We start from the raw sequence: 26681 nt of genomic DNA, 5'->3' as shown, positions 1-26681 counted from the left end.
TCAATTTTATTTGTTTGACTATTTAAGATTTTGACATGGAATGCACAACCCATTTTACTTTTGTAATGTGACATCAGCATATTTGAATGATTTCTGAAGGATCATGTGACACTGAAGACTGGAGTAATGATGCTGAAAATTCAGCTTTTCCATCACAGGAATAAATTACATTTTAAAATGATGGCTTCCCCCTAATAGTTAGACTAGAAGAGGTTAGTCGCAGAAAAAAAAAAACTCCACAGGATGTGTGAAATCACGCAGTCTGTAATAGACAGATAACGGCAGGAAATCCAAACATTCGCCTATCATTCATCGACCTCAAATATGGCTTATCACTTGAAACAACTTTACAAGTCTGCTTGCTCTAATGTTAACCGAGATAAATGTGTGCTATTATTAGGTGCATAAGTGTTTGTGTGAGTGCGCTTACTGCATAACATACAGGCACCGGCACCATTGCCTTTAACTTAAAAATACTTGTCATTCAGATAAGAGGAATGCAAATTGTAAAGGGTCTACTTTTATTTCTGTAAACTCAGCAAACAGCAAAACGTTGTGCTATTGTAAAATAATTAAAACAATCAGGATGCGCTTTCTGCCATCTTGGTCTCAGTCACGTCACAAAACCAACCGAAACTCAGTGGATGCTTGCCTCACACAGACATGAGAAATATGTCTATAGAAAGCTTGAAATATCTATGGAAATAAGTTTTCTCTGATCATGTAATACGTATATCAGCTAGGCATGTCCACTAGCTACTGCAGAGACGACGAGTCAGCATCGTGACTTAATTTATTGATAATGTTTTCTGTGTTTTTGGCTGCAGAGATTATTAAAATGTTTAGACAGTCTCCTCCGGATTTTTTTAACGACACACTCATAATCACTTTTGCCGGTGGGCTGTGGCAAGCTTTATGTGTGTGTTTGAGCGCTGGTTAGGCTATGTAATATATAGGCAATAAGGCTTGTTTGATTAATGGCTTATTAATATAAATGCACGATTAGTTGACTAATCGCTTAAATGAACGACTACAAGTCGACTAGAAAAATCTTTAATCTAGGGCAGCCCTGATTAAAATAGAAAAGTAGTTATTTTAAATTGTCATATTTGTCATATATGTAGCCTTTTTTCATTAACAATAAACAAATCTTACTGACCACAAACGTTTGAGTGGTAGTGCATGAATTTATGTAGCAGTGGAAAGATTGAAATGGCAGTACATCATCTGTAATATGAATGAATGTCTTGATTCTACAGGTTTGGCAGTGATGCTTCACGGTACGTGGTGAAGCTCGGGGATTATCACACGCGGGAACAGGATGATTTTGAACGCGTGCTCTCTCCAGAGCGCATAGAGGTGCACAGGAAGTACCGATCGGAGAGCTGGGAGCATGACGTGGCTCTGGTCCGGCTGAAGGGCGCTGAGGGGAAGTGCGTGGCCTTTAACCCTCATACTAACGCCGCCTGCCTGCCCGCACCTGGCAGCAAGTGGGGCAAGAGACCTGCGTCTTGTGTCATCACTGGCTGGGGAATGACAGGTAATGTTGGGTTGTTCTTATACATGGGCACAATATTGGCAGGTCATGAAATGACACACACACACACACACACACACACACACACACACACACACACACACACACACACATATATATATACACACACACACAGACACATTTATACATATACACTCAAATGTTTGGAATCTTTAAGATTTTTTGGTAACACTTTATTTTGATGGTCTCTTTTGAACATTCTGTGAACTATAAGTAACGTTGCACCTGTGTGTCAACTAACTCTCATTAGAGTATTAGTAGACTGTCTGCTTAATATCTGCTAACACTTTATCTTGATGTTCCCCAACAGACATTCTACTGACTATAAGTAACTTTGTAGTTAGTAAGTAACTACATGTCAACTTATTCTAACCCTAACCCTACCAGTCTACTAATACTCTACTAACACTCTAATGATGTCTCTTATGCTCACCAAAACCTTATTTATTTGATAAAATACAGTTTATATTGTGAAGTATTATTACAATTTAAAACAATTATCTATTTTTAATAGATTTTAAAATGTAAATTATTCCTGTAATGGCAGAGCTGAATGTTCAGCATCATTACTCCAGTCTTTAGCGTCACATGATCCTTCAGAAATCATTCTGATATGCTGATTTACTGTTTAAAAAACATATATATATCTCGTCGATTCATCAATCCATGTTATAAAATGGATTATCTTTTTATAACAAATATCTTTTTTTGTTTGGAATAACATGAAGGACAGAAATGTCATTTGGGGGCAAATGTTCCTTTAAATGTGCTGCAAATGGTGTTTTACTATTTGTTTTTCAGACACTGAGCATCCCAGCACTCTTCTTCAGGCCTGGGTTCCTCTTCTGCCCTCGTGGCAATGTAAGAAGCGCTATGGCGAGCGTTTCACAAGCCACGACATGCTGTGTGCGGGCAGCATGACGTCTGACCTGAGAAAGCATGCTGACAGCTGCCAGGGCGACAGCGGAGGTCCGCTAGTGTGTCAGGGCGAGGCAGGGCGCTGGGTACTGACAGGGGTCATTTCCTGGGGTCACGGCTGCGGTGACCCCTCGTACCCAGGTGTGTATTCACGGGTCAGCCGTTACCTGCTCTGGATCGAACAGGTGACGCACAGCACCGCCCCTCTTCAGCACTGAAGCACCACTCTCTCGGAAAACCACCCGCCCGTCACACCTCAGAGACCCAGGACTCTATGAAAGGATAAACAAGAGCCTGAGAGTGTTTAACACCTGCTACATGCTTTCAACACCCTGGATCTTAATTCCTCTGTATTCTATCTGTACAATTCAATTTGACATCGTTAGCATTTAGAGATTAGGAAGTCTAGAGTCTGGGAAGGTTTTCATTCATCTACGACACTGTAGAATGACCAGTGTGATGTTAAAGGGACAATTCACCTTTAATAATGTTCGCTCATCATTTACTCACCCTCTAGTTCCAAACCCGTTTGAGGGTTAGTAAATGAGGATAGAATTTTCATTTTTGGGCGAAGTGTTCCTTTAAAAGAGTGGACGACATGTGATTCAACCGTGCATTTAAAATGTTTCTAGCGCCATCCAGAGGCTGCAGTGCATGTTAATGTATGTATTGTCTTTAAAAGCCATTTGATGCAGCTACCCAGGCCTTCCGCATGGTTTAGAATGATAGCTAAAGCTGATTTTTATTCTGTGGGGTGGAAGAAAACGGAATGGATTATTTTACTCTTCATATTTAACTGAAGGCTTGAACTGCAACTCTAATCTTCGTCGAAACATTTTCAGTGTTGTGGATTAGACCAGTGAAATGAATCACGTAGGCTTTTTTAGATAGCGACAGTCGAAGTGATCTTTAAAACCATGTGTCTTCTTGTATGTGTCATACATTTAATGCAGTTTTTAAATCATGTACAGTAAATTATGATATTTAACTTTTCAAATTGTCATTCATTTACTATCAGTATTGATGCATTAACATACAGCTCTTGAAGATAAATGACTCAATATGTTTTGTTTGTCTCAGTCTAAGTACAAGTTTTAGAATGGCATTTTAGAATCATAATAGCGAATAACCTAATGTGACTTTCTCTTATTTGTCATGGTGATTTAATACGTGTCATTATGTAACGGTAGTATGGCAATTGATAATGGGGTGTGTTCATTCAAAGGGTGAAATCAAGAGGAGTTTCTCATTTCTAATGCGTAGAAAGTGCAAGTTTGTGACTGACTATATTTTGGTTGAAAGTCAGTATAATGAGATTTTATTTTGTAGCATCTGTACTTTGTTCTGTGAACTGTGTGTTTTCATCCAGTGGGTGGCGATATTGTGTTTTTTTTTAACTCAATTCTGTTCTGTGCTGTATATAAATTCTAGATTATTCAGTCTGTTTCTTATTTTAAACCCATTTTGATTTGTTTCTTCACTGATTCCATCAGAATTATAGAACCGAATTCATGCAAAGAATGACAGATTTTTGTATTTAATTTGAAGAGAAAAAAGTAAGCAACAAGGGCTCTTTAAAATGCATCATTAAGAGAGGCAATAGGCATATAAGATGATGGATGAGAATGTAAAAGCCAAGAGCTTCATATACATCCAATTTTGTCGTGATTGCACATTTAAATGTGATGAAAATCTGAATAATTATTTCCAGTTGTGCAAAATATGGGCTGGGTGAAAATAATTTTAGTTTCCAAAATTACAAGGAAGTCTAAAAAATGTCCGTTTTTATGTGTGCTCTATTGATGCAACAAATATTTGCAGAATCTCTCTCTTACACACTAAGTTTACTGCAAGATCTGAAATTACTTCTAAAAAGCCAGTTCTTAACATTAGAAAGTTCTATTCAGCCTGCTTCATAATTAATGCATATTGTCGTACAAATTATTCTAATAATCTGATATTGCCTGCTAAATTATTTAACAGGCATATATTATTCATGTATTCTTAATATTAGTGGAGCCATGCCTTCTGATGGGCCTGCATATTTTTATGGCATTATATTGCTATAAAACCCAGGGCTAAACATTAAATGGTGGATTTTCAAGAAATAGGAACAGTCAAGATCTCAAAGCACTACTTCAGTTTTTTTGCTTAGAGGGTCTTGTATGTTCTGGAGATGTATCAAATGGGAACTGGACTGTATCAAGTGCTTCTCTTCTCTGAAGACTTGTGTGTTTGGATGGTGTCTGCTTAGATCTTCAAAAGCCATTTTAGAAATAAACTACACAGGCTTCGCTCTCAGAACACTGCTTAAAGCTGCATCAGAGCTTTGGGACTCTTCATCAAGGGCCGTGATAAGGAGCTCATCTCCCTGACTCTGGAGAGTGTTGATATCTGATGCATGTCATGCAATCATCTGTTTGTACATTGATGATGTTCTCAGTCATTACCAAGTCTTTGAGTTTCTGTAAAAAAAAAAAACGCTCTGAATATTTTCATGTGTGACAAGTGCCAAAATAAAGTGACCTCTTCTTGTGGCTTTGGCATTGTATTGCTTCACATGGTTTAATTGTAGGCTATATTTAGATTTATTTTTACATTATTTTTACATTTCATTTTGATTAATTTAATCTCAATTCGAATTAGATTGTAACAAGACCTATTATACCACTGCAATAAATGTTTTTGCACTTCAAAAATAACGTGATTAAAACAATAGCACAAATAGCACAAAAATAAATAAATTTATATATATATATATATATATATATATATATATATATATATATATATATATATATATATATATGGGCCATTCTACAGAATTGGTGCAAACTGCTGTCCCACAACCAAAAAACACATTTAAAAAGCATTTAATTATTGACATTTTTGAAGTTTCCTTCTAAGATCCTTCTATTATCTATTGAATCCCACAGTAATATTTAAAATATAAGTAAGCTTAATATATATAATATCATCATTTATTGGGTACTTTCAATTGGGAGTTGGCTGTCCCCAACCCTAACCCCTGAATTTTAACTTGTGAAAATGATAAAGAAATGTTTTTTTCCATTGTTGTTTTTAAAAATATCTTTTTGATTTCTTTTAAAAAGTGAAGTTAAAAAAAAAACATTTATTTTATATTTTATTTTTAAATCATGAAACTTTATGTAAAAAATGTGTCCCGCATTTTCATGTCACTACCGAAACAGTGTGTGTTTTAGTCCATTGGCTGAGACTGATTTTAACCACACTCCTACATTTTTGATCAGGAAATATTCTTGTGTCCCTCTCTCTCTCATAGCCTCTCTTTCATTGTAGATACGTACCATCATTTTGAGGGAAATGTGTTCAAAAGTCTGAAAATCTGTGTGTAACTGGAACGTCACTACCGAACACCTTTTTTTCTGAAATTAAGCAAACTTTTTTGGGTGGTGTTCCATAAAATTTAGTTTTTATGTGTGCACAACTGTTCAGAACTGTGCTAGGTATGCTGGTTATTATCTTTGAACTAGGCTAAAAAATATCTAAAATTGTCACTACCGAAACAGTCACTACCGAAACGTGGTGAAGTTTCGGTTGTGACGTCATGTTTTTTTGTTTTTTAGCGTTATTTGATAAAATGTAGTTTTTGTGTGTGTACAACTGTTCAGAAATGTGCTAGTTAACCATGTGCTGATTAGCATCTTTGAGCTAGGCACAAAAGTATCTAAAATTGTCACTACCGAAACAGTCATGACTTAAACATGTCATCATTATTTTGGTAGTGACAAAACGGAACAACTTAATCATTTATTTGGGGGAAATAAACAAATTTTTAGTACAGTAATCCAAATCATTAGTATTTTAGTAGTGTTTTAGTATGTGAGTTAAAATTCTGTAGTGTGAATTTTGGTAGTGAATTATGTAATTCACTACCAAAACATTACTTCAGTCTGTCACTACTGAAAATGTGCTGTCACATGGGATGTTTTGTCTAATTTAAAGTATATTGAATTATCAAAGATGATCATAGTGTTTGGTTCAATGTATGTGCAAACTAATGAATCCTTAACTTTGAAATCAGTATGATTAACTTAATGCCTTTTACAAAGAATGATTGTATTCAAAATACAACAAATGTTATGAATTACACTTGAAATATTGTTAAAATTGGAGTTGTTAATGATTTACCAGTGAAAACTTTTTTTTTTTTTAAATTGCAAAAAATATATTTACAAGGTAGATGTTAGGAATATATATATATATATATATATATATATATATATATATATATATATATATATATATATATATATATATATATATATATATATATATATATATATATATATATATATGAAGAGTTCAGATGCAAAAGCCTCTAAGTGCCATCTGAAATTTTCTCCTAGAATGATCATTTTTATCAGGCTTGAATATTTAAGTTCAGTAATGTAACTTAAATGGCAATGAAAATTACCTATTAATTGTCATGTAAGTGAAATTACTGAACTTAAATATACGAGCTTGATAAAAATGATCATTCTAGAAGAAAATTTTAGATGGCACTTAGAGGTTTTTGCATCTGAACTCTTCATATATATATATATATATATGTATATATATATATAAATATATATATATATATATATATATATATATATATTATATATATGCTGTGATGTAGTTAAATCTGGTTAATTTCTTTCTCTTTTTTTTTTTTTTTTTTTTTTTTTGGCTAGTAGAAGTATTGAATGGCCAGTAACTTAAATTTAGTAGACATATATTAGGCCTATGCTGTCATATATGATTTTATTTACATATATTTATTTTAAATTTGGCTTTAATTGATCACTTAAACATATTATTTTTCTAATAGACTGTTTAATTTTCAAACGGTAAAAAGAACCTAGTAGGTAGGTTAGGTATCCTAACATGACAGGGTGACAGGGGTGTAGTGCATGGATGAGGAGCTTAGAACTTCGGGCTGTTTTGTGAAGAACCCTCCCCGCGCGCCCGTCAGCTGCTCTACTCTCGCGCATTCGGCGCGCGCTGAAGATGGCGGAGCAGCGCGAGCGAGCGGCGCAGGATGCGCTCACGAGACATCAAAGTTCTTTCTGTGGCGTCCAGTTGATTCGGATTCTCGCGACCGCTCTCAAAGCGGGCATTTAAAACGGTAAGGGGATGCGTGCTGAGTGCTGTGTTCCAAGGGGCTGTTTGCTTTTTCTGGAAACACACACACACACACACACACACACACACACTCACTGGTTTGGCGTTGACTTCAGTTGCAATGTGGCAGTCCGCTAGATGCAGGAACATCTCGCCTTCAGCCTTGATGCATGGGGACTTAAGTGTTGCGTGACATGTTCGATGTAAGTGGTATGTATTAGTGGATTGTTTGTAGATTGAAGACAAATCAATGCTATTGTTTGCAAAGTTGCAATGTTTACAGTTTGCTTGAGACCATCAAATTCTCTACAGTCAGTCAGTAGCCTACAATAGGTGGAGGAGACCTGTCAAAATGTTTGTGTCTCTAGAACGAGGTTTGTAGTTTATTTTTAGTTTGTGTTAAGCTTTTATAGCATAGTAATGGAAATCACGATTCTGTTGCAGTTTTGTGCTGAAATGGGGTTGTTTATTTATTTATCTGTAGCAGGGATTGAGGATAGTGCTTTATTTTTTATGACAAAAACCATTTATTTTTTATTGTCCGATAACCGATTTTTATTGTTGACAATAATGATGATTAGACCACAAAAATAGATATTAAAAATGGATTAATAATGTTTGATAAATAATAACAAGCCTAATGATCTAGATGTTTTAAAATAAATAAATAAATAAATTGTTTTGCATTCATTTTGCAAGTTAAGATACGTTTTTCTTACTTGAGAATAACTGGCTGTTATTTAAGTCATTGTATAATTTTCCAAAAATCATAAATTAAGTTTAAATAAATTGTTGGTAGGCTACTATAGATACTTAACAAATGGTGGCATTTATCAGTAGCCCGAATAAAATAACCGATAACTGATTAAATGTGAGTATTGGTTACAAAATATTGTTTAAACCAATCAGTCTACCTCAATTATAAAGGATCTTTTGTCACTGTTATCTCCATGTAATTCAACGCACAAACAAACCTGTTGATGATGTATCTTTGTGCTTAAACATACAACCTGGAATTGTTTGCTCTGGGCAATTGGGCTGTTGCCAGCGTGCAGTCTGTGATATTCTGCCAAGGTGTGTGGGAAGTTTCTCTTGATGTGTTTATTTTGTCTGTGTTTTGCACATCAAAAAAAAAAATAAAATTTGAATTGTCATTCTAACATAAGAATATCAGTTAAATGACATATTTCAAAGCACAAGGGCCTGCTTGCTTTTAAGATGCTTGTTAAGTTTCTAGTTGTGAGGGAATAACTGGACTGTATGATTAGGAAAGCATCTGTTTTCTTGCCTGTGAATACTCACGGCAAGATAGTTTCACTGGCTGTGCATCCGAGATCCGAACACATCCATTTATGCGATTTTAGATTCTGAGACTAATAAAAATGAAGTCTCATTTAATGTGCTACTGATAAGATGTTTGCGGGTTAAAGGAAAACGAAACTGGAGTGGAAAGACACAAAAGGCTATTGAAGTTTTGAAAGAAATGACTACTGTTGCTGCTGGTGGAGTGATGGCACATTTGAAATGAAATTACGAAAATCGTTTTTAGACGTTTTAGCTTCGACTCAGTAATTACATTCGGAAGCTATTGAAGTAGGAGAAGAGAGAAATAAAAGAGCTTCCGCCTCCTTTGAAATGAACCTATTAATGCCTCTCATTTGACTGAGGAACCCAATGAGTGCTGGTCAGAGAGCTGAAGATGAATACTACTCATTGAGTGCCTCATTGATGTCCTTGATGAGTCAGATATAATTAAACATTGTTGCCCGTGGGCTTTATTCTCCAGACTGCAATTTGCTTCATGGAGAGCTTAATCAGTGCTCAATAAAAGTGGAGCCAAACCTGTTTATGTGCTTACTGTGTAAATAGACCTACCTTGTCTGCACACGACAATCTGTCGTAATTTCTCAATAATTTCGTATTTTTTGTAATACACTGCCATGCACACAATTTATATGAATGCTAGTCATCAGCTACTTGTGTCCATTTGACATCAAGTGCAATGTACAGATTTTTGTTCAGTCACAATAGGTAAGTCAACAAAGCTGTTCGTTTCATTGTTAATGGAGCAAAACCTGCTTTAGTATATGAAAGCTAATCCTTAGTGCAAGCCAAGGCCAAGGGTTGTAGTCATTCATTGTTTGATTTGGCTCTTGACTTTTAAGACACACATTCAACACTTTGCCAGTGTTGCTTAGAGCAGGACTAATTGCTATATTTAATGGAACTGAATAAAGTGAGGTGTGTTTGCATGTATTTAATTAATTCAAATGCAATACTGTAGTACCCACAGTGCGACCATTGGCTGATAATAGTTTATGCAATGCTTTTTCATTGCTGTTTTGGAGTTTGTTTTGTAAGTGCGTTGGCGTGGTGGTGTTCTGTTTGTGGTGTGGATTCTGTGGAATGCTCCAATGCCTGGTTTCTGGCCTAACCACTATAGTGTTCCTTCTTCAGTTCCAAAGACTGAGTTGCTCAATGTGTCCCTGAATTCTCAGAGCATTGATTTCAATTTTAATTTATGAACTATAAGACATTTTGTTGGATTCTGTTCTTAAAGGCAGTTGAATTTACTATTGCAGTAATAATTAGTTCCAAAATATAGCCATGCCTATGTAAGCATCACACATAGGCCGTTTCAAAATGTAGACTACATGATTATGCTGTCCCCTAAGATTTCTTTTTGTTAAATTGTAACACAGTGTTGCATGTATCCTTAACAGATAAGCCTATCTCACAATGCACATACTGATTATAAACATACTTGTTTGAAATATTTCGGTTGAATTAAAAATGGACTTACCCTATGCATTTTATGGTATTATGCTGTTAGCTTAGCAACATGGTAATGTCTAAAGGTGCATTCACACTGTTGGAATTACCGTAATTACAAGGTTTCGACTTGTAAAAAGTGTTCACGTCGTAGAACTCGAAAACCCGACTTGTACCACCTGACTGCTGCAGATTCATTTTGCCATTGATAATGTTGCCATAAACGCATAAATCCGAGTCTGAAGAATGTAATTATGATAATTACAACATGGCGTGAACACGGTATAATTCCTGGGTGTTTAGCTGCTTTTGTGGACATGAAGCAGCTAAACACACAGGAGTTAGACATTAGCATGTTGCTAAGCTAACAACATGATACCATAAAATACCTACACAAATATTTAAATTGAATAAAATAGTCAATTTAATTAATCTGAACTAGGCAAGGCAAGTTTATAGCACATTCCATACACTATGCAATATTGCTTTACAGAAAGGAATTAAAATAATCTCAAAATAAAAGCAAGGAAAATTAAAACCATTATAAAAGGAATGAAAAGAGATATACGATACAGTTATAAAATGAATTGAAAGAGTAAAAATGTGTATCATATTTTTCACAACTCCCAATTTTACTCTGAGATTTTCCCATGGTGATTAAACTGTGTCTGATTAAACCATGGCGGAAACACTGATTCATAATATAATATATCTATAATCTATATATAGTGATCAGTGGTCCGTGATGAATGGCGTAAAGTTAATCACTCAAATTTCACAGATTGCTTTATGTCACAAAAACATTGTAACAAAGACCAGTTGTAATACAGTACCATTTATAAATGGTAGAACAGTGGTAGAAATGAATAATTTTCATCATTTTGAAATTAGATGTAGTTATTTGGGTTATTGGTCACAGAGCTCTTGCTTCAGTGTTATGTGTTCGGCTCAAACACGTGATGTCCTAATAGTGAATGCCTGACTCAGTGGTATGAGCTTCCCACATGCTCCTGAAGGCAGCATCTGATGCACAGTTCAATTTCAGTCAGGATGCTGCCTTAGAAGGTTTACAACAGAGCATGTGTCTTATCAGTAAGACTTTTAAAATATGAATAAATACCCTGATAGATTGAGCGTCAGCATGATGTGTTAAGTATAATGACAAACAATGGGGAAAATCATCCAGAAGGTCTACTCGAGACTAGGCTGTATTTTAGTTGCCTGTTGTTTTCTGTAGGATATATTTTACTGTAAATCTTACTTTCCATTTAAATTGGGATCTCTTGGTATTGTTTTTTTCACTTAAGTTAATATTGTATAGTTAGAGCTATTATTTTTGTGTTCTGTAAATGGCTGAGGGTACTTGTAAATAATCCTTTTGTTTGAGGAGCCATCATGATCATCTATGGTGGAACATTCACATTTAAACCAACAGGTGAAAATGTCAGTTCAGTTTTGAGGATCAAGATGCTAACAATAGAAGGCATGCAGAGGTAGCGTCTTGAAGTCTCCTAGACAAGTACGTCCTGTCCCCAGGCAATAGTCTCCAAGCCTTGTTAGCCGACAGTTCCAGCTCTCTCCCCGAGAAGGAAGTTAGGAATGGATGGTAGCAATGTTGAAAAACCCGGTAAGGGGGGATGGTGGCGGGCTGCTCCACGGGGAGCCAAGAGCTGTCTGGTCAGGGATCAAATTCTCGCACTGTTGGCTTGCTCGCATCCATAATTCATGTGCTTTTTTACTTGCAGAGGAAAATGGAAAATGTGCTGTGCTTTTTTCCTCCAACTCTCTCCTGCTCTCTCGCTCTTTCATCCAACTATTCTCTCTGACATGAAAGAGTCCACTTGAAAGCAGGCATTATTTGCTGGGAAATCCATAGATTTTTGGGTTTGTTGGATTTTCATATTTTTATACCCGTACTCATTCCTGTGGCTCTCTGCTGACTTATTTTCCTTCACATTGCACACTAACATGCTTTCATATTGGTTAGGGATTTGCAAAACGTATTTTCAAAATAGGCTAGCCTGTGAGTTGCACAAGTGACCAGTTGACTAATCACCTGGCCCTGATTGCACAGGTAATTTATTAATTTTTTGCAGTAAAACACAGCTAGACTTGGACTGTTTTTAACCTTGCATGGTGTTTAAAAACGTAATGTTTGTTGTGGGATGTTCAAAAAGAGCAAGCACAAGTAGCTCTTTTTACCCCAAATATCCTGGGAGTTTAGGTGTGTTCACTTTATGCCATGACGGAATTACCATAATTACTCAATTCCGATTTGTAAGTGTTCACATCCTCGTAGAACCCATAACTATGTAAACTCAGAATTGTCTGAATGCTCTGCACTCAAAATGGCATGGCTTCAGCATTAAAATGTAATTAAGTAATTATTTCATAATATTTCTGTTTAATAATTAATATAGTTGAATGCCTTAATAATGCAAGAATAATCTAAAAGTCTGATGATGTGAACAGACCCAAGTAGAATGCCGTGTTGTCATCTAGTAATCACATGGCGTGAATGAATCATTTGGCATTAGCATGTTGCTAAGCTAACAATGTGATCATTTGAACAGTAAAATACACACAAAGACACAAAAATTGGCTAAAGTGGTAAATTTTTATTAGCTGAAACTATTTTGCATCTATTTTGTATTAGGATGCAATGGCCATGTGTTAAAACAAGAAAAAAAAATGAACCTCACTAATTTACTATTTCACCATTGATTTGTTACCCCCGATAGCACACATCACAGAGACATCTGTTTAGCTCCTTTCACACAGCGCGTTGATCCCGGGAAATTGCCGTAAAATTGCTAGAGTGCTTTCTGTGTGAACGCAAACACGTCCCAGGATTGATGCCGGGATCGATGCCGGGATGGGGACCTAGTAACGTTGCCGGGATCAGTCCCGGAACGCGCCCTGTGTGAACAAAAGCCGCACGTGCCATCCCACGGGCCTTTCTACAACCTATGCTACAGCATATGGGGAACGAGCCACTCGGCAAACCCAGTGGCGCTACTGGGGAGTATGGACTCGTCTTCGTGTAGAAATGATGAGAGGAGTTATCAGCAGAGCTGACATCTGACAGGAGTTATCACATCCTGACATTACGTGTCTTTACGGGATGTGTGTGACTGTGAACGGACACACACATTCCGGAAAATCACTGGCAGTGTGAATGAACCAAAATCAAACGACACATTATCCGTGTATTTTCCGGAATCTCTGTGTGAAAGGGGCTTTTGATGTCTGCATTTACATCTGCAAGATGTATTTGCTCAACAATATGTCTCTATATGTTTCCTGTTATACGTTAAGTAGACATTTAGAAAATATCTCATGTGTAAAACTGCTTTTTCTGAGACGTTTATCCGATGTTTTTCCAAATGAAGCGCACTTTAGCAGACATCTTAGAGACGTACTTGTGCTATCTGGGACATACATCTGTAATACAATTATAGTTTTACACACAGATGAAAGCCAGGGCCTTATTTGCATCACATATGTTTTGATGCATCACAAGGGACTTTATGGTATAAAGATGTTTACGCTCCCACAAAAGGAGATATTATGTGTCCTAGAAACCACCTTGTCAGATGCAGAGTCTGCATTGAGCACAGCAGGGAATGTATTTTCCTCTCCAAAATCTGTTAAGTCAGATAAATCCATTTTCATTCAGTTCAATGGTTTTAAGTTGGCAGAGAAATCTTTTTTTTTCTGCTTTTTATCAAATCGATTACCCATTCAGGCTTGTTTGACCAGCTGATAAAGCTAACATGGCCATCTGCTGATATTGTCATAATAATGTTCACACACCAAATGTTAGAACTGGATGTGCGAGACTAGTCGATACTGCTGCTGCTAGTCCACTTGGAAATACTAGTCGTTTACATATATGCACATTTAATGTTTAGCTTTATATTTTCTACGTTTAAACTACAATCATGTTAATGTTTCATTTTTAAATTAATATATTATTTTGAAAAGCATATTTCTGGAGCAGAAAACAAAATAATTTCATATTACCTCAGTCCTCAGATTTTGCATGCTTTGGTTTTCTCTGTGGCTCTCGCCAGAGAAATGTTCACATTTGGAAGACGAGCAAGTGAGGGAGTATTTTGAAAGCCTACAAAAATCTTTTCCCATTCTTCATGTCAATCTAGTATATAACAATATAGCTTGCTTATGCGTCTAGTCAGTGGCAAAATTTTGGTTTAAACGTTAATGAAATGAGTCGTTGCACACATCACTAGTCACACGGCAGGTAAACCCCAGCAGAGCGTCATAATCAGAGATCAGACTGTATTGGGATTGCTAATAGAGACCTTATGTTATTTACTAAAAATGTTTTCCTCATAGACTTGCAGTTTATTGAAATCAGAATAATCATCTCCTCATTGGCCTGGTTAACTTATTAGTAAATTGATCTACTGTAGATCAAAATCACTTTTCCTCGAACCCAGCTGAGTGGATTGATCTGACATCCCAGGTTACCTTTGAACATTTGACTTCCAATGCTCTCCAATTGTTTCTATTTACAGTTCGTACACACTTAAACTGGGGAAGCTAATTTGAAACAAGCTGCAACTTTCTCAAAATTTAAAGTATTACAGTCAAGCTACCATCATGTAACATTATATAAAAAATAGTTAGTTACACTACAAGCTGCTAAAAAAAACAACCCGATCTCATCAGAAAATGTAGCTAGTTTGTGAGGGGGCAAATTTGTACAATGTGATTTGTATAAAAATGTAAATTTTTTAGATGAAAAGTATGAAGATCCACCCCTAAACCTAACCTCCAGTGGGGCGTAAGCAGATCATACAAAATTGTGTGAATGAGAACATACGAATGAGCCACCAATTTGCCAAAACTGAAATCTATAGTTATGATTTGCCATGAGAGTGTTGTTTAAAACATAGCTTGCTATTGTGCATTGAAGCTTTTTAGAGGGCAATATCTTTTTAAATATTTAAGAATTGGATGATAAAATTTAGTTCTGCAATTAGAGCAGTCTTATCTTGCACTGAGTTTCTCAAATAAAGTAATTGCATTTAATAATTGGCTTCAGTTTGAACTGATAAATTTACACTACTGTAAATGTATCTAGTAAACCTAGAAAGCAACTAACTAATGTAACATAAACAAAAACAGTGATTAACAGTGTTTGACTCAATAAAAACAAGACAGCAACTCAAATCAGTAAATCGTTTATTTGAACCTGTTCGTTTACATGAACCATTTGAACAAAGGCCATGTTCACAATGAAAGGGAGTAAATAGGATGATGCGAGTCTTTGAGCTATTGCTTGCTAATAGATGTTGCTAATTGACTCTAATTGTATCCGGTTAGATAGTCGCCACACCACGTCACTGCTCATTTGCATTCATATAAAGACTGCTTGTCTTTGTTTTATGGCCTGTGGTCAGTTCGTCATCGCTCATTGAACTGAATGACTTCCAATGACGCATTCGCTGTCAGTGTGAACACCCCTTGACATGGATGTATTCAGATGCTCTCTATTTTTGTTATTTCATTAACATTGGGTATGTCATTTTTTGTTTAAAGTGCCAATTACGATGACCCATTTAGATCTGTTTTTCATTAACCGAAGGGCCTTTCTGCATTCATAACTGTTTGACACTCCGCCATCTACAAAACCATTAGTTTATTTGTTTGGTGAGTCTGTGTGAATCTTCATTCCCTTAAAATGGCTGGGATTTAAATGACTGTAGGTTTTCTTCATGCTGGATTGCTTTCAGTCTTGCGTCATTTCCTTGTTATGTGCTTTGGACTGAAGGCACTTCAAAGACTGTCATCTTCATTCCATGAGTGGAAATCCCTCATTATGGTTTTTCATGTTTCTCAGCCATCATTAATCTCACTCTGTTTTCTGTTAGAGAAATCTATATAATTCAAGGATTAATCCATGATATATTGCAAAGGATGAAGCATTTGTTGTTGATATCTGTTTTTCCACAGTCAATCCAAATCGCTTTTATAAACGAAGATAGATGCACCCAGCCTCATGGTCTATGCCAGTGCTGGTCACGTAATTCATTTACTCTCTGTTAGCCAACACCCGAATCATAATTAGCTCAGTATTTCTGCATCAAGAGAGCTTGATCTTTGATTTCGTTTCTACATCATTGAACAGACTGATAACTTTTTAGGGGAAAAAAATCTCCCCATCCCAGCACCATCTCCCATTTTTCTGATGTAACCAGAAGTTAAACATGTTCTTGAAGTAACACACTAAAATTTTTATTTCTGGAGCTCCAAAAAACATATTAGGGTCAGTCAGTTCTCCCAGGGTGGCAAATCCCAGCCGCACTCATGCATGTCTTCAACTTAAAGGGACAGTTAACCCAAAAATAAATATTCTGTCATAATTTTCTCACCCTCTTGTCATTCTAGACCAGTATGTTTTTCTTTCTTTTGTGGAACACAATTTTTTGAAGAATTGTGTCAGTGTTTCTGGAGCAATATATTTTGTGCTTCACAGAGTCATACAGATTTGTAATGACATGAGGCTGAGTAAATGACAGCATTTTCATTTTGGGTGAGCTGTCCCTTTAATTATTAGGGCCTGCCACTTAATAACTTACGAAATAATTGTTTTCACTGTACTCAAATGGATCTCTTTCATGCAAACAGATGATATTTTGTTTCGCCTTGAACTTGAACACGTGCCTAAGGGGCTGACCTCTGCACAGAGAGCAAACACTGACTATTGTGCTCCACAATACCGCTTTGACTTGTTTTAAAGCAGTACTAGCCATTAATTATAAAGATGGAGTGTATGAGGTGCATACATTTGCATAAATTTGCATCTTTAATACCATGGCAAAAAGAAAATTGTACATGTAATTTGATGGATTGTTAAGCGTGCACACAGAACTAGGTTAAAGTGAAGTTCATTCTAAAATGGCACAAAATATTTATATTCTTAACAAGCAAATGGTTTGGTGTCTCACAGGCACCCATGAAGACATTTTTTCTAGTTATCTGGTGAAAAAATAGAAAGAAACGCACACAAAAAAAGGCTCACTCCATTTTCTCATTCAGCAGCGTTTGGCTGTGTAATAGGATACTCCACTTTTCTTTAGTCTTTCTGAATCCACAATGAGATTCCCTCTCTCGTGCTGCCTTTTGAGTAGCGGCATTAGCCGAGGGCTTTGTCACTGCAGGATTGTGGGAAATGATATGCTTTGAATTCGAAGCAGGTGCTTTAGATTTTTATAAAAGGTCGGAGGAGGATAAATGCATTGTGGTCAACAGTTAGGTTAAAGGTTGTGGCCGTCAAGCAACAGTTGGAATGATTGCATGTTTTAAATTCTCTGTTCACAATGGTTCCCCTATCATAATGGTTAAATGTGGAGGTTTGCAGCTGCAGGGCGTCCCACAGGACCTCTAAATCCCCCTGCCTGTACTTAGACTGAGCCGAGCATCTCTCAGAATACCCGTAATGCTCTGCCTGTCTCCTGGGGCGCAATCAACTGAAACTGGCCCGTAATCTCATAAAGAGAGTGAGAGAGAGTACTTCAAAACCCAGCGTCATATTATGAAAATCTTCACCTGTGGTTTTTGGCACGGAGTCTCGCAGCCACGCTGTGCACGTGTCATAACAGCGGATACACCTTGTCATTTTAGAGCTTTCAGCACTGTGAGAACATAGAGTTCACTAGATAAATTATGCATGAGTTATGAACATCCTCTGAGAGACGAGTTGTACTTTCGAAAGAGATGTCTTGATTGTGTACTTCTAAACATTAACGATGTTGTCAAGGTCTGCTCTGACTTTGCCGCATCTGCTCCGGTTTGCCGTCTTTAGCCGGGTCCTCTGCCCTACGGTTGTAATAACTCTTCCGTGAGCTGTAGTTGCTGTCAGTGACAGGATGGAAAGCTTGCCAGATTCAACCTCAGGCCCAGGTTATGGGAGGTCGTCCAAGAGCCGGTTTTCTGTGGGATCTTTCCATAGGGCTCCACAAAGAAACTGATTAAAGGTGCTGCCTTCTGCACTGTGAGAAACAGGCGACGGGACTTGAGCTCTGGCCCGACAGCTGTTGTCAGCTGGTTTAATGAATTTCTTCAAGGCGCAGTGGATAACTTTCTATGTTCTCTGTACTTGCAGCTTTTTTATGAGTATTTGAAGTTGATAAGGAAGCATCTGTTGTCCTTTTTTAGGACTTCTTTAAACCAAGGACCTCAGAAAGACGGAGCAGGGCCCCTGTTATGTAATATATAATAGTAGCCTATATACACTTGTTATAAAATTGCATGCATGTTATTATATTAATGTATTTACATACTTTATGAATTTGACATTGTACATCATTAATGATCATTTTAATGGCTTGCAGAGTCATATATACTTGCACATTAAATTTTAATTTTGCAAAATACATTTTAGTTTGGGTTGGTCAGATAAATATTTAGCTGTACTTTAGCTTTTTAACTTCAACATTGGTTAAAGTTAATTTTGTATTATATACATACATATATAAAACTTTGGGGTCGAATTTTTTGTAAAAAATGTAAAGAAGTTTCTTATGCTCACCACGGCTGCATTTACTTGATCAAAAATACAATAAAACTAAAAACAATTTAAAATAATGGTTTTCTATCGAATATATTTTAAAACGTAATTTATTCCATTTTCAGCAGTCATTCAGTCTTCAGTGTCACATGATCCTTCAGAAATCATTCTAATAAACATCTTTTATTATTATCAATGTTTAAAACAATTGTGCTGGTTTCTTTGATGAAGAGAAAGACAACAGAGAGTGAGCTCTAGTGTAAATGGATAATGTTATGTTCTAAAATAAATATTTAAAATGTCAAGAATCTCAGTTTTATAAATATGATAGAATGTTCAATCTTTCTCTTCCAACCAGCTGTCATTTAGGCCCTATTTACACCTGGTGTTTTAATCCTTCTCTTTTGTCCACTCCTAAACCACTTCTGTCCTGATTTCTTCGACGGAAGGGTCTGTGGACGGGTAAATGTATAGGCTTTTTCAGATCTTTCGATCTAATGGACAAAATAAGCTCACGCAATTTACATATGAATGTGAAAGGAGACAACAGAAAAACATAATGAGAGCATCAGCTTTCATTTCTGCTCTGACAGCCGCAAGACCACGCCGAACGCTGTGAGTGTGTGTTAGAAATCAGGAATAGTGAGAGAACATCGTGCTTGGTATGTTTTTCATCTTCAAACCAAACTTGGATGTTCAGCCGACAAAGTTTAAATCCCGTCTGGCTAGTGCGCTTCCCATAATATTTACGCGTTAGGTCATTAAGTGGAGCGTAGGCAGTCTTTAGTGGCTGTTTTTAACACATTCAACCAACATGACCGTCTACACTACGAAAGCAATCCGGTCTAATGCGTTTTCGACTACCTCTGGAAGTGGTAGTAGACACAGTGTTTACACCTGTATTTAGCATCGATCAATCGACCAAAACTATCTTAATACCAGGTGTACAGAGACCACTTTTCATGATCCAATCAGTTTTCTCTCCAGAAGTATAATAAGTTGCAAATGCTGTTTCCTGTTGACTCCTGTTGAAAATGTTGCTAGCATTATTGTGAATGTGACATTGCATTATAAGCAGTATCATTACCACTACTGGCCACTCTGGGAATAAAACATCCGATTTCACCATCACTTATTTTTTAGATAGATAGAGATGTTTTGAAATTCAATAAACGCTGTTCATTGAATCCTCCCTGGACTTAATTAACTTCATTCCATTGTTTGAGACTTGGAGATTGAATCAGCAATGCCATGATTAACCATCAACTTGGCCCTTAATATTGTGTGTCCTTTCACATGCAAACAAATTTAACACATGCCCCCAACACTGGTTAATCAATTCAGCCCTCTCTTGCTTTGCTCTCTTGCTCGGAGCATGGATCCTTTTTCCTTCATGAATCAGAATGCTAAACGCTTTACCCCGGAGTTCAGCAGAGGTGTCTCGTATAGGATTTCCGCCAGGCTGCTTGACCCCATTAGGTTTCGTTTCTGGTGCCTAAGCTCACAAGGGAACACTAGCCACATTGATGCATACAGCGCGCATTGACTTATTGTTCAGTGAGACTCCAGAGATTAACCTCTCAGTCCAACACGCCCAAGGAGGGGGTCTTATCTGAACCGTGAGAAAACTGGAAGCCATTGTTGGCTTCTCTTTAGTGGTGCTATGTCTGCTGCGGTTTTTTGCCTTTTTTATTTTGCAGCTTTTACATCTTTATTTATTTGCGCAAGGCTCCGCAATTCTTCTGTAGGACTATAAAAAACCCAGTGGGCGAGACCGCAATGTGTATTTAATTTATTGAATGTGAAATTTCTCCAGACCCTGCAGTGAATTATTAAATTATAGCAGTCTGTTGTCTGGAGATCTTCTGATATGTTATGTGGTTTATATGTCTGGATGTTTAGTGAACTTGATGGCTAAATACTACATTTTTGATGGCTCCGACAGCCAATTAAAAAAAAACCCTGAATGCTTGCTATCTGATCTGTACCTCTTCCCCAAAATCGAATGATAGCTTGTGTAACTTGTCTCAAAGATCTGAGAAGGTGTAGGTAACTCTATCTTGTTAGTCCTGGACTGTGTTTTTACTGCATATTGCACCATTTATCAAGATGAAAAGCTTCTAGTTGTTGATCAGATGAAGGAGGTGGAAATCTGCTCTTAAGGTATCCATTGGTTTTCTTCAAATGTAAACCTGTCTGGATAGGAAAGGGCATAAAATGTCTTATTAGACCACATTACTGTCATCTGTTGCTCACAGGTCTGGTTCTTAACACAAGATAATGATTTTCAGTGTATTGTCTTGGATATAAGTGGTTTTCAAATGACAGGCCTGCCTTAGATTCCAGGTTTGCACTTCTCATGTTGCTTAGGAGCTGTATCAATACTAATACAGTTAGCTTCTATTCTGAGAAATGTCCGTTTATCCCTGTCAGTAAGATGCCGTCACTGTGTGTATGCAATTCAAATTATTTTTGTTATATGGGTGGTTGACAGTTAAACATGAAAAAAAAACATGCAAATATCTTTGTGAACAAGACATTAAAAACCATATAGTTTATAAATCATATCTTTTTAAAAAGAGTATATTGCATTGTTTTATTTTTTCAGTATCACATTTTCTATGCTAAATATGTGGCAAACAGATCATAGATAATATATGTAAATACAAGAAATGTAGCATTCTCATTATTCAACTGAAATCAAGGTTCTAAGCATACTAATTATCACCATTCCTATCTGTTCTTTTTTTTGTTCATTTGATGAGCCAAACTATAATTAAAATTCATTTGACAGAAGATGACTCAATTTCCAACTCCTCACATTCCCTTTTTTTTCCAGTTATCATTTTCTAATTTCTGAACGTTACACCAAATGATTTGCATATTTTGCATATACAAAAAGCACACATCAGTTTACAGTAGTTTGACTCTTTATTCTGTCACAGTATTTTTATTCATTTCCTTCCATAAGAACATCAACCCAAACTTTTTTGTTCTTTCTGTATTCGTCATTTGCATATCACTGCAGAAAAATTATGCTTTGTGGATTGACGAGAATTGTGAATTGTGGATTGACGAGTGACTTTTTATGCACTCTATATTATTAGAATAATGTGTGTAGCAAAGATGAGTTTTATGATCCTTCAGAAATCATTCTAATATGCTCATTTGGTGCTCAAAAAACTATTTTATTCTTCTATATTTGTGTCACTTGTCAATGGAATTTAATTTTCAGGATTGTGCAGTATGAATAGAAAGTTCAAATGAACAGCATTTATTTAAAGGTGCTGTATGTAACTTTTTCACTCTACTAAAGCATAAAAATGCCATAACATGTTTGCATATTGAGGAAATGTTCACATACTCGTTTCTCTGAAAAACATTTCTAAAGTCAGTTATTTTACCTTTAAATGTGCGTTTCCAGGCTTGAACGTTTGTTATTGTTTTGGTCTGTGATACTGCACGTTGCCAACTTGCCAATTTTCATTGCGCTCGTTCCTATTGCGTGTGGTCAAACTTGCAACTAGGGTTGCCACCCGTCCCTTAAAATATGGAATCGTCCTGTATTTGAGAATAAAATAGCGCGTCCCGTTTTGAATCAATACGGGACGGGGTTTGTCCCGTATTTTCGGAGTTGTCTTCAATGCAGCATCTCTCATGCAAATCATCCCACCGGCATTCTGTGAAGACTCGTCCTATTCTGCCTCTGATTGGGTAATACTCGCTGCTGCCATCGTTGGATTGATTGGTTTGTTTCAGGGTCACGGCCAATCAGAGTCAGAGGAGGGCGGGTCTCTTGGCAGAGAGTCGATTTGATAGAATGGCGGAGGCTACTCCAGATACCCCCCCGCTTCCAGCGCTGAAATGAAAGCGGATGCAAAAGTACAGACGAGAGTGGTAGGAATCATATACTTGGCTTGAAAGTGTCAGCGTAAATGAATATAAAGCCAATTGCACAATTTGTCGGCGAGTGTTCTCTGTTGCGCACGGTGGCTTGTCAGATGTGCGACAGCATGCCTCGGGAGAGCAACATTCCCGCAATGCCAGAGGTCACAGAAATCAAAGCACCGTCTCACAGTTCTTCATACCTCAATCATCTCCTGAGGCAGATAGTGTAATGACTAATAATGTTTTTTAATCATCTCAATAATTTTCTGATTGATTACATTAGATTTCATAGGCTGCCTATTTGTTAAGAAATAATGTTAAAAATGTAAATGAATCATGTTATGGTATGATTGGTTGGTAACACTTTACAATAAGGTTCATTTATTAAACATTAGTTAATGTATTATTAACTAACATGAACTAACGAGTAATACATTTGTTACAGTATTTATTCATCTTAGTTAATAGAAATAAAGCTGTTCATGTTAGTTCACAGTGCATTAACTAATATTAACAAGATTTTAATAAAGTATTAGTAAATGTGGAAATTAACATGAACAAAGATGAACAAATGCTGTATAAGTGCAGTTCATTATTAGTTAATGTTAATTAATGTAGTTAACTAATGAACCTTATAGTAAAGTGTTACCGATTTGTTTATTACGGTTAAGGTGTACAGTCAGACACATAAGCATTATTATAATAAGAGAGATATATTTAATAATAGAAATATAGTGCCTATGTGAAGCAAATAAACAACTTAACTAATGTAAATGATTGCATCCTTCAATAGGCTACTGTAGAATTTTTATAATGCCCATGTTCAATCTTAATATTTTTATGAAAACATGTTTTAAGTTGTGATTTACCACCACTGGCACGTCATCAGACCCCAACTCCCCCCATACTTTTTGTCTTATAGTTGTTACTATTCTCATCAGTCTCCATGTCTTTCGTTGTCATTGCATGTTTCCTACTTTCTGCATGGCTGGAAACTTGACATGGAGTTGAAGTTCAATGGTGCCAGCTGCCAAAATCTTAAATGCCCTGCAGTCCAGACAGCTGCCTCTAACCCACTTACTCCACTGATGTCCTCAAAACCTCTTAAACTCAGAGACTCCTCAACCTTCATATCGGTCTCCGTAATATCAGAACCACCAACCTGAACATCAAACACAGTGGAGGGGAGAGTATTATTAAATTTGACGACTGCATGATGACAACCAACCAGTCCTTTTGAATTGAAGAATCTCTATCCTGGAGAATATTATAAGCAGAACTGGAATTTTTTAATTTACCCTCAGCATTTAGCTGTGCCATTTTAAGAAATGAACATCTTAAAGATAACACGTCCTCAATTCCAGACATCGAAAACACGTTTTCTAGACACCATGCAGAGAAAAATGGCTTATCAGAGTGGCTATTATTCCATTTCTCCACCTCCTTCCTACACGGTTCACAATGAAGCCTGAAAGGTCACATCCTTTATGAGGATATTTCTGTATATTGAAATGAAGTGTCATGCAATACCATCTCCGACTAGATAGCTGCAGGGTTGTTTTGTCAAAGTTTGCCATGATAGATGCTGAAAACCGGGCTTTAGGCCATCAGGGAGACAGGGAACTTGTCAATAAAAGCTCTTCCCTGCTGTGAAACCCTTTCAGTATTTTGACACTCTGTTGCAATATTCAGCTTCTTGCAATGCAACAGTCTCACTTCTGTCATCGACCATAGATTTGTTTTGCAAGTTGTTCCACATAAATAACACAATATTTGGCAATTGGGGTCTAATTAGTTTTTTTTTTTTTTTTTTTTTTTTTTGGAATAAAGATTGTTTGAATATTAGTCTTAAACTTGGTCTAGATGTGTATGTGTGTGTGTGTGGTGTAGGGAGAAGTTATTGCATCATTGCACAATGCTTTATTGCAAAGCGTCCCACTCCTGTTTTTTTCTATTATTTCAAAGTGTTGTCGTTTTGACAGAAACTTTCAGAAAGAGGTAAAATAAGCCTGGCTTTTGCAGGAACATGGCGTGTGGGAGTCGGCCTGCCACCATTAGGATTTAGTTTGCTTTGTGTTTTGCTGTGTTTGCTTTGTGCTTTGCTTTGCTTCCTTCAATTCAGTGTGTGTGAAACACTTTGATTTGTTTGAAATGGCTCCCGGTCATTCTGTAATTCTTGGTTTGTCTCTCCTAAAATCATTCTTGGAATATTAGAAAAGATAGAATATTGGAAAATCGAAAGAATATTTCACCCAAAAATTAAATTTCTTTTATCATACTCCACCCTGATGTCATTCCAAACCTGCATGACTTTCTCTCTTCTCCTGAACACAAAAGAAGTTGTTTTTTGTCCACACTATGAAAGTCAATGGGGTCCAAACAACATTGGAGCCCAATGATATTCAATGTATGGGCAACAGTGTTGTTATTGTTAAATCTTTTAGTTTTCAGTAGCTGAAATAAAATATTGAATATATGGAAGGAAAACTTTAAAAAATTAGATATGTTTCCCTGTCAGCTGAAATTAAAATAAATTTAAATTGAAGTACTAAAACTAACCTGAAATAGATCAAATAATATATCTAATAAATAGAAACATTAAAATCTAATACAAATTTTAAAAGCACATAATAAAATCACCAAAACTTAAAATAAGATTAAAAATAAAAGCTAAATACTACAAGCTATGAATATTATAATAGTATATAAATAATACTAAAATAACACTGATGGGCCAAAAAACAGAGACACTGAGACATACTGTATTTCAAAATATCTTTTGTGTTCCACAGAAGAAAGTCAAACAGGTTTGTAACCACATGAAGGTGAGTAAACTATGACAGAATATTTATTTTTGGGTGAACTATTCCTTTAAGCTCATGCATGATTTAGCACATAAAACCATTACTGTCACCGCTATCCATATTTCAAGTCTACAATAGCTCTGTAGCTGTTGACTCTGTCATGGTAATATGAAATTGAGTCTCTGGCTGTCTTTCTCTGTCCATCTTCCTTTAGTGTCTTTTCTTCATCCAGCTGTTGAGTTAATTGGTTTTCCCTCCAGCCGATGAAGGAAAGTAATGAGACTGCGGTTGGTACGCCGGGACCCTCCGGCTGCAATCTACTGGGGAAAAACTTAATTTTTCAGTGCTGTTCCATCTCATTCCTCAGCTCACCGATTCCATCACGAAACCAATTCACACTGTTTCCCGTCCCCTCCCCTACCTCATTACTCTCGCCTCTTTGCCTGACGTGTGTTTTCACATTTCATGTCAACTTCTTTCCTTTGTCGCTTCCGTTAGCAATCAAAGCCGGGCTTTAATTAGAAGTACACAGTGTTTGATTGCTCGAACATGCATGGAATCGTTCAAAGTGCTATAATAATGATGCTCTGTCGCTGCTTGCCAACACCTACAACAGATGTTATCACCCCCTGTTCCGGAGGCGGGCTTTTTTTCCAAAGCGCAAACTTAAAAAAAAACTAGATGAGCACCTCTTAACCCGGCAGAACACCTGGGGGTCTTCCGCAGCCTCGCACTGGGGCGTTGACAGCGAAACGTCCTTCCTTAGGAACTGAATGGGATTACATGCCTGCCAGTGTCGACAGGTCTCACATAAACTGTTTCCTAATGAGACGCTAATTACGGCCTGATAAGGTCAAAGCCGCAAGGTCTTGTCGTAATTAGCAAAATATTCAGCATTTCAGTTCTCAGCATAGTTGAAGATAAATGAGAATATTAATATGGGCATTGAGGGGTATGATTTGCTCAAGGTGAGCTCAGCCTTTGACAGGACCTGCATACGAAATTGCGCCCGTAAAAATGCTCTGGTCTCTTTCCACACAATAGCTGTTGC

General features: G+C 36.7%; 2 protein-coding genes across 5 annotated transcripts in view; both read left to right on the top strand.

The window, feature by feature from the left end:
- The window catches only part of LOC308706657 (neurotrypsin), a 41726-nt gene extending 36720 nt beyond the window's left edge, over window positions 1-5006 (top strand). For all 3 annotated transcript variants that reach the window (XM_081392429.1, XM_081392431.1, XM_081392430.1), the window contains 2 exons: window positions 1260-1540; window positions 2360-5006. In XM_081392429.1, the coding sequence (XP_081248555.1) occupies window positions 1260-1540; window positions 2360-2694 (616 nt within the window). In that variant the 3' untranslated portion in view covers window positions 2695-5006. The remainder of the gene's footprint in view (window positions 1-1259; window positions 1541-2359) is intronic.
- Window positions 5007-7480: 2474 nt separating this feature from the next.
- ndst2b (N-deacetylase/N-sulfotransferase (heparan glucosaminyl) 2b) overlaps window positions 7481-26681 on the top strand; it is a 68627-nt gene continuing 49426 nt past the window's right edge. Inside the window, exon 1 of one of the 2 annotated variants that reach the window (XM_081393560.1) lies at window positions 7481-7631. The gene's annotated coding sequence lies outside the window, so the exon portion shown is untranslated. The remainder of the gene's footprint in view (window positions 7632-26681) is intronic. The other variant, XM_081393561.1, reaches the window with a different exon arrangement.

Source organism: Scardinius erythrophthalmus (assembly GCF_964197995.2).
Source record: "Scardinius erythrophthalmus genome assembly, chromosome: 18".
Classification (NCBI taxonomy): Eukaryota; Metazoa; Chordata; class Actinopteri; order Cypriniformes; family Leuciscidae; genus Scardinius; species Scardinius erythrophthalmus.
Note: the sequence above shows the minus strand (reverse complement) of the source record. Positions and strands in the feature narration are given on the sequence as shown.